Source organism: Sphaeroforma arctica (genome assembly GCF_001186125.1).
Source record: "Sphaeroforma arctica JP610 unplaced genomic scaffold supercont1.772, whole genome shotgun sequence".
In the NCBI taxonomy this organism is placed as follows: Eukaryota; class Ichthyosporea; order Ichthyophonida; genus Sphaeroforma; species Sphaeroforma arctica.
This window is the reverse complement of record NW_014039786.1, coordinates 35502-43781: the sequence shown is the minus strand read 5'-3', so window position 1 is coordinate 43781 and position 8280 is coordinate 35502. Positions and strand designations below refer to the sequence as shown.

General features: G+C 42.7%; 3 protein-coding genes across 3 annotated transcripts; all 3 read right to left on the bottom strand.

Annotated features, from left to right (window-relative positions):
- Nucleotides 1–52: 52 nt before the first annotated feature.
- On the bottom strand, nt 53–1376 carry SARC_08517 (hypothetical protein; the record flags this gene model as incomplete). The annotated part of the gene is made up of 4 exons (XM_014297512.1): nt 1163–1376; nt 742–938; nt 248–557; nt 53–95 (listed from the first exon to the last, which is right to left on the bottom strand). Coding segments are annotated over exons 1-4 (757 nt in total), but the record flags the coding sequence as incomplete, so codon positions are not given.
- A 105-nt stretch (nt 1377–1481) lies between these two features.
- Nucleotides 1482–4017, bottom strand: SARC_08516 (hypothetical protein; the record flags this gene model as incomplete). Its single annotated transcript, XM_014297511.1, has 6 exons — nt 3513–4017; nt 2877–3096; nt 2566–2750; nt 2181–2423; nt 1819–1920; nt 1482–1673 (listed from the first exon to the last, which is right to left on the bottom strand). The coding sequence occupies exons 1-6, from the start codon at nt 3969–3971 to the stop codon at nt 1482–1484; spliced, it is 1401 nt and encodes a 466-aa protein (XP_014152986.1). The 5' UTR covers nt 3972–4017.
- Nucleotides 4018–6063: 2046 nt separating this feature from the next.
- SARC_08515 (hypothetical protein) lies at nt 6064–8054 on the bottom strand. Its single transcript, XM_014297510.1, has 5 exons — nt 7978–8054; nt 7426–7523; nt 6979–7099; nt 6566–6688; nt 6064–6349 (listed from the first exon to the last, which is right to left on the bottom strand). Exons 1-5 carry the CDS (start codon nt 8021–8023, stop codon nt 6192–6194), a joined length of 546 nt encoding a protein of 181 aa, XP_014152985.1. The 5' UTR covers nt 8024–8054; the 3' UTR covers nt 6064–6191.
- Nucleotides 8055–8280: the final 226 nt, after the last annotated feature.

Here is an 8280-nt window from a genome sequence, read left to right as displayed (position 1 = left end):
TCGCAGTACATACACAGCGAGGTAAAATACTCGCAATTGAGGACGGGTTTGTCTCGGTTGATGAATGGCCAGTAGTTATCACAGTTGCCGAAAATCTGTAGACGATATGCATGCAGTGTTAGACGATGCGTTGATAGATTTGTTCACGAATTATCATGATTGAAATCGGAGTATTACGCGTACCCACTATATAACATTGTGTCAATGACAAAATGAATTTAAAGTCGCGCATTTCACATATACGTACCCAGCACTCCTCGTTCACCACCATGTCGAAAGTGTCAGCCAAGAACATGCTGAATTCATTCGAGTTCTTCAACGCAACGGCCATGCCCCTTGCGTGTGCTTGTTCAGCCAGCCAGATATTGAACTGCAATTGGATTTTTAGGTCGAATTCGGCTCCGGGGATATTGTGATCGTGGATGTACATATCCAAGTTATCGTACTCAATCGCGTCACAACCTTTATCGCGCGCCAGATCAATACGCTCGAGCATTACCTCCAAGATCATGTCCATACGACGGAGATCCAACCAGGCCTCATCGGTGAACACGTCACTGGAAGAGAAGAAAATAGAAATCGTGTGCGGGTGCTGTTAGACATGGATATATCTGTCAGACTATCGGACATGCAGACAGTACCGCTATTCGGGTCTCGCAATTGACGAGGTTACAGAAGATATCCCAAGTATCGACAGGCGGAATAATGAAAACAGGACGTGGTAGGCTCACCCGTACATACCCTTCTCCAAAGTCTAATGGCCCTCCACGGATGGATTGAGCTAGTTTAGCCTCATCCATACGGAATTCCTCCCAACTGCCAGCACTGAAATAGCACATCACCTTACGGCCTGCGTCGTGAAGCTGGCTGATAACTGTTGCAGATGTGTCCACGTCCACATCGTATAGGTCTACATCGAAACTTTGATCTATCTCATCCTGTCGATAGAAATATGAGATTGAAATACACAATGAGAGACTTTCGCCAAATCTGAATTTATTACTTGCTTATGGTTGGAACGCTACTACAAGTGCACACGAAGAAAATAGAAATCAGGTTTGAAATAGAAGCGATAAATTCTTCCGCAGATTGTTCGTCGTCAGTCCTTCTATTTAAGTCTCCAGCATCAATATAGATGGATTTTAGGCTTAAACTAACGTACCTGTAACTGCCACTGCCAGGTGATGCCAGCCTTGGGCTTGTACCAAGTCTTGTTGTGCTCTGGGATTCGGAAGTCGCCAATAATACGTTCACAGTACAAACCAGTCCAGCGAGAATTACACGAGCAACGCCCGCTGAAGGGATCGCACGCACCATTACCCCAACAGTCATATGGGCACTCCTTGGCCTTGAAATCGGGATGTGTCATGACATCTTCGATAGCTTCAAGAAGCACACGGGAAGGACAGTAATCGCTGTGTAAATCGCAAATCGAGTATATGAGCACAGCAGTCTATATGTAGCATCGAAATTCGCCCCCTTTATATGCCTGGCATAATAAAAGTAGTGCATGTTTGGTTGTGAACTACTTGACCTCGTGCATACCTACTGAAAGCAACGGAGACACGGCCATCCCCGTGCAGCTTAGTAGTGAGTGGTGGGTCGGAACAGTATTCCTGCAATTCTCCAGCGGATGCTAGGGCGATACCTCCTTCAACAATGGCACATCCAGTCTGCGAAGTTGTAGTATAGAATAACAATTCAATTATCCGCTAAAGAAGGTAAGAATGTACTGTAATATGTGGCATTGAATGTATGCTCAACTACAATGTATATTCAAAAAATCAAGAAATTATGCCAATTCCAGTATTGGCTTACCGCGAAGAAGTATTTCTTCAACAATTCAGCGGTGCGATTGTTGTTCGATGCCATCTTCCATCCGTTGGGAATGAATGTCTCTATACTGACACATGAAGTATCCTGTGTAGGGAGAAAACGAGCTTATCAATATGTTTGTGCAGGGTACGAGGCAGAAAAGCTGTACCTAATCATGTTACTCAAAATAGGTTTGTAGGACTCACGATAGTTTGTAGTGGCCAACTGCGCTTAATTTACAGACAGATGATACAACAGTCCAAAGTGGTGCCAAATACTGTTTTCATCAACAATATCTTGGGATGAGAATTGCATAAGCTTTCTCGATGCAAATATAAACGTCTACTTAAATATGCTATACATACGTTGAATGTTTCCTCTAAGGGATTGACTCCAGTGAGGGTGGCGTAGCGTACGCCTTCGTATTCAACGAATTGAAATCCGGGTGCTATGTATGCTTTGCAATCGTTGGGGGCATTCACAATTGTCTCGCGTGGCCATGCGCAGATACCGTCATTTAGGATTGTATTACAAGCGCCACAGTCGCGAGAACAGTCGTCACATCCCTCGGTTGGATCACATTTAGCGTCTCCGCATACTGGTGCACACTGAAATGTAGAAAATAGATATACAATTGTTAGTTGTTTAAAAACAGACTATTATGACGCCGGATAACTATTTTACAACCCAATGAAAAAGTGATACAGATACCGGTCGAAATAAAGGTAAAGCTCGTTCTGCTTGCCATACCATTCCGCCACAGTCGCTAGGGCAAGTGAAACAAGATTCTGTTGCCGAGCAAACACCGTCTCCACAGGAATCCTCCAGTGGACAATCGATAGGACATATGAGTGGGGATTCAAATCCGGAGCGGTAGATAGTTGAATTCGTAGCGAAGGATGCTTCTTCATGGCAGACACCGTCGCCGCAGGTCGCTGTGCAATTTGTTCATAAGGCAGGTTCATTATTCTGTATCTGTCACAGTGTTCATATCAATAGCAGCACACGCGGACTAATTACATTTACAAAATAACAACGTCACTGATCACACACACACTTACCTGCAATGTGTGTGCAGTCGTCGGCGCACGTCCAACCATTTTCACCATCCTCACACACCCCGTTACCACAGTTGAAAGTGCACTCGCAGTCTTGTGGGCAATTGCGGCACCATTCACCTTCACCACAGATGCCATCACCACACAGCGCAGACCACTCGGACCAAGGAATCACCAAGTCCTCGAATATCTGCCAATCCGGCTTTATTTCTGCAATTTCATCCTGTAGTGAACATCAAACATCATTCATTAGTTATTTTAGCATCAATGTTTTGATGCAAAAGAATAGCGCTTTTCGACGCAATGTTTGTTGGCAATTTTGAATTGCATAGAACATAATTGACGACGTAGTCGATACTGGGACAAACGAGCTCTGCTATCTGGACAACATAAAATATTAGTGGTATCTAAATACTCGTAGTACGGCTCATACTAGCGAATATAATGTATATATATATATATATATAAAGACTCTCCCAGAAAGTCAGACAAACAATCTCTTCTATCTGGACAGCATAAAATATTAGTAGTATCGAAATACTCGTAGTACGACTCATACTAGCGAATATATGGTATATATATAAATATATATATATATATATATAAAGACCCTCCCAGAATGTCCGCAATCATACTCACAGCGGTGTACTTGGCAGGAGGTAAATATCCGTCAATGAATCGATCGTCATCTACGGCCACGGGTGTTGAAGAACCACTATCTGCAGTAGCACTACTACCTGTAATGGAACCATCACTATTCGTACTGGTGGTTGATTGCGATGAATCTCCACTGTCTCCTGCGATAGCTGGGTCGGTTGTCGTTGTATCCTCCTCGAGTTGCACTACATTGCTGGAATCGCCTTCCGATAGCCCCTGAGATTTAGTTTCTGAATCAAACACGCCACCGGCCGCCAATCCTCCGACGATTACAGCGACTAGAAGTGCAATGATGATAAATATCAGAGGGATCATGCATCGCTTATTCTTGTACCAAGGCTTGGCCACCTTTTTAGGCAAGGAATTCACTTGCCCTTGCTCAGCGGTTGCACTCATGCTGCGCGATACAACCTCTTGCTCAGCGGTTGCATTTACACTCATGCTGCCCGATATGATCTTTTATTGATTGTGATAGCTTAGCAATCACTTTCGGTAAAAGTGAGTATCAGATCTAGAAATTCGAACAATATATCTTATGTTAACAAAATCTAAAAACAAATATTTATGCAATAGCTTTCTATACCATAGCCTTCTAAATTAGGCAGATCTAGAAATTCGGACAATCTCATGTTTGTTAACAATATCGTAACATAAATATACCATAGTCTTCTGTCTAATTTAGAAGGCTGTGTGAATCTACTCACCAAATTTCGGCCTAAATTATTGGTACTACGCATCTAATTTGATGTTCGTGCTCGTTCAGACGTCTACCACTCCACCAGGCCCCAGGGATTCAACAGAGACTCTGGTCATCTGGTGTCTAAGGCCTGGGCTATTTCTCTGAGTGTCTGGGACTCTGGGTGTCGGCCAGCGGGTGTAGTTCGCACACAACAAGTGGCATTATTATTATAAAATTGCTGTAGATTATTTCAAAAACATAGCCTACTGGTTCGTTTTTCAGGAGTTTGAAATATCAGATGGCAGACGCCGTTATAGTAGCCCCGGGCGGCCAGGTTCCGAGATTCTAAGATTCAAGCAACGGCCACCGCGGTCCGCGGGCACCGCTTTCAAAGCAACACGCGAGATTGCGAGTGAGTGGGAGTATACGCAGAATATTCATCGAAGTTATTTTTATTCCGGAGTGCTTAATCGCTGATACAATGACAAGTAGTGATTGGCAAAAAGAAAGCGTATCCAGGTTGACATCCAATAGAATTTAGAGAATAAATTGTGTTTTCATGAAATTTAGATATTAGTTCCACACTCAAAAACGGTTCACAGATTCACAGTTCACAACTTCACACACGTGTAAAGATCTATAGACTATAGGTCGAGACTCGAGAGTCAAGGATTAAGAGTCGAGAAAGAGACCTTCGAGGCTCGAGAGTTATGGCTCGAGAATTATGGCTCGAGAGTCGAGAACTCGAGACCGAGACTCGCGCGAGAGGGTATGTTGATTCTTTCGGGATATTCCCGGTTGCTTTGCTGACTTCACACTTCACTTTTGCATTTGTGGTACATACTGCAGTGCAACGCCCAACGGACAACCTCCGCTCTCACGACAGTCTGGTTGTATCGTAATTTTCTATTGGAGAGTTTGGTTTTGCACTGTAATAAAGTGCTTTTCTCCTGAAATTGCGATAGCTCATAACCAATAATGTCTAAGAGGCGTGAGCTACTACTCCCTATAACAACCACCACTAAACAGTTCACAACTTCGCACCCTGTCCTACGGACTTTAGTCCGTTGTGGTATACTTTTAATTTTTCTCTAGAGAGAGGGCCATGTCGTTTGCAATTTGCATACTTGTGAACGAGTAGAGATGCACGGTCGCACGGATGCACACACCCAGTGACACGAATACGTGATCAAGTACAATTGTATGGATAGCACCAACGGAAGATTACAAAACAGCCAGTTTGTCGTGGGAGTGAAGTCCGATGTTTTGGGGTTGTATGATCGACACTAGATGGAAAGTCGTCCTTCAGATATTCACTCCTTAAAATTCATCAGAATGATAGTACGGATTGTTATGCCTTTCTCTTTGACTTGGTTTAGCCGCATGTTCGCATTTATGCACAGGTTAATGGCCCCATATGATCTCCATAGGATTAGATAAACTACTAGAAGAATCAGAATAAAAATTGACAAGAGCCAGAGAATTACAACGAGTTGCACTTGTATGTACGTAGTTCAAACATGAATATCACTGTAATTATTTACTCTGATATACAGTACCCACCGAAGACAGGAAGCCAAAAATCGAATGGCAACGAAATACACCAAGAGTCAACAACTTGTGGCAGTACTAAGCAACAGCCACAACGTAAACACACTTGTATTTTTTTTATCTAATTCGCATCTCAACTCAACGAAGCCACAAGCGTCTGCGATCATATTTCACCTTAGTTTCACTGACTTGAGCCTTGAACGTTTTGTTTCAACGATACTGTTTCCTAGATTGAACATATTTAGCAAAATCGCGTTGTTCAAACTGACGTAAGGACAGTAAAAAATAAAATATAGCGGTTTGCACGTTCTGAGATTACGTTGTGTAATTGAACTTCAAACCCTATTTGCTACTACTCCAACATCAGAATTTATGCTTTCGCTGGCACTAACTAAATTAAGCCGGTTTCGCAGGTAGCACAGAGCGCCTCTTTAAATTCGTTGAGCGAGCTGTTCATCACTTCGAGGAGTCCAGTTCCGCACATATTTCACGATATCATTGCCCACCTCCATAGCAGTACTATTTTGGCCGTAGAACGCCTGGAATACACCCTGTGGGTCGACCAGGTACGTGATGATCGAGTGGTCCACTGCAGTGGTAACAAAATATTGCAATTGATTTTATTAAGCAAATAGATTAGACTACAATCACCGCAATTATTCTCAAATGCGCAAACTAAAAGAACAACACATGTAGTGATGGATGAGATTATGTCACATTTATGCAGGAATGTCCTAAACGATATGTCCCAGTATAGAACGCGAAATAAAATCAAAGCAATCTCCAACTCCTTCGAGTCACACACCGATGTAATCGTTGGGATCATCATCCATTGGCGGACCCTCACTAGTATGCACTCGGTAAGATTTAGCGATGGCATCGGTCTTCTCCTTGGCACCAGTCAAACCAACCATTCGAGGGTGGAACTCTGCGAGTTTTTTGAATATTGTGTGATGAATTAAACACTTTCTGCATGAGCGATCAGACTTTTTTTGTCTATACAGAAAAAATATATAGATACTATCAGACTAGTAAGCCGCCACGCTTCTTTATGAATGCCGCGAAGGTGCTTCTGCGCGTACGGTCTAAATGTGCACGACACTGCAGTGAGGTGTTGTATCCACAGATTCACGCACACATGTGTGTAACTACAACGAAGAAAATGAGGTATACAGAGAAGCGGAGTGCTACGAGACAGTAGTTAACTGGTACCCGTACCTGATACATATTCTTTGACAACTTCCGGGGTATCACGTTTAGGATCGATGGAGATGAAAATCGGGACTAACTTCTCTCCTATCAGTGTTGTGCCCTCCAGCATGTTGCAAATATCTGCAATCTTGAACAGCATCATAGGAAAAATATCGTAGAGTTGAGACACCACAAGAAGTATGCACTTAACTGCAGTCTCAATAAGTTTGTTGATACTCAATTGCCGTTACATTCAAACTAGAAAATTTCCTCCATTTCAATTGCAAGCCATTTAGTGTGCAAAAGGGGACTATCTACTTCAAGTCGGACCTCCACCGGAATACTTTAAGAAGCAGAGGAAAAGCAAGATTTGCTGTAAGATTTACGAGAATCAAAATGAAAGATGACGAAGCATAGCTTGTGTCTATACTTATTTGAATTCACACAATGAATGGACGCAATTTGTAAGCATACCTTGTAGAGCTCATCTGGACAAACATCTGGACAAAATGTGAAACCAAAGTATATCAGCAACCATTTACCATGGAAGTCCTTATCCGTAACAGTCTTCCCTGTGATGATGACACGATGCGCACAATTCATGGCATTAGAAACCTACAATCTGCTATAAATTCAAAGACGGGACTCCACGCAATATCCTGAAGTAAATATCCAGAAGAGTGCGGAAGAATGTACACCCGCCCAGGCGTGATTGCAAAAACTACACACTTCTTGATAAATACGACACCCATACAGTAGAACACGGTCAATTTTCGACATATTGATGTATACTATACGCGAGTATAACTCAAAATACAGATATACCGAACAGATAGCGAAATGAAGCACAAACATTTTAACATTTGAGAAGTCATCCAGCGTAGCGCAGTATTTCAGCTGCATGGTGTTGCATGCTGTAATGTGACGTATGTGTACGAGCATACCAAATAGATAGCGAATACAATACTTGTACACGATACATGCAATTCGCTATTGCAAAGCAGAGGTGTAGCTCAACTTACTTACCTGTAGCACAATCTGTGAGTTCGAACGGACCACCTATCCTGGGCATTCCAATCGGTTTGGCTTTATGAGTCACAGCTGTCAGAAAGCGCAGTGCGAAGGTGCAGACATAAAAATCGATGGTCAAAAGGACAAAAATTAACACTCATTCACCGGTATGGCAATGCGGTCATCAGAGCTTATATTGTGATTTTACACCATTATACTTGCATACTATGTACGATGAAATTGCTGATAACAAAATCAGTGGAATTGAAAATCGGCTCAGCGAACGAGGGGCCATGCAAATGGCGCTTACCTTCTTTC

Excerpts from the sequence above, each read along its gene's own strand:
- SARC_08515 (XM_014297510.1), bottom strand. The coding sequence starts at position 8,023 with ATGCCCAGGATAGGTGGTCCGTTCGAACTCACAGATTGTGCTACAG. Across the intron at positions 7,524-7,977 it reads ACTCACAGATTGTGCTACAG|GGAAGACTGTTACGGATAAG; the intron begins GTAAGTAAGTTG and ends TCATCATCACAG. Across the intron at positions 6,350-6,565 it reads TGATCCCAACGATTACATCG|TGGACCACTCGATCATCACG; the intron begins GTGTGTGACTCG and ends TTACCACTGCAG.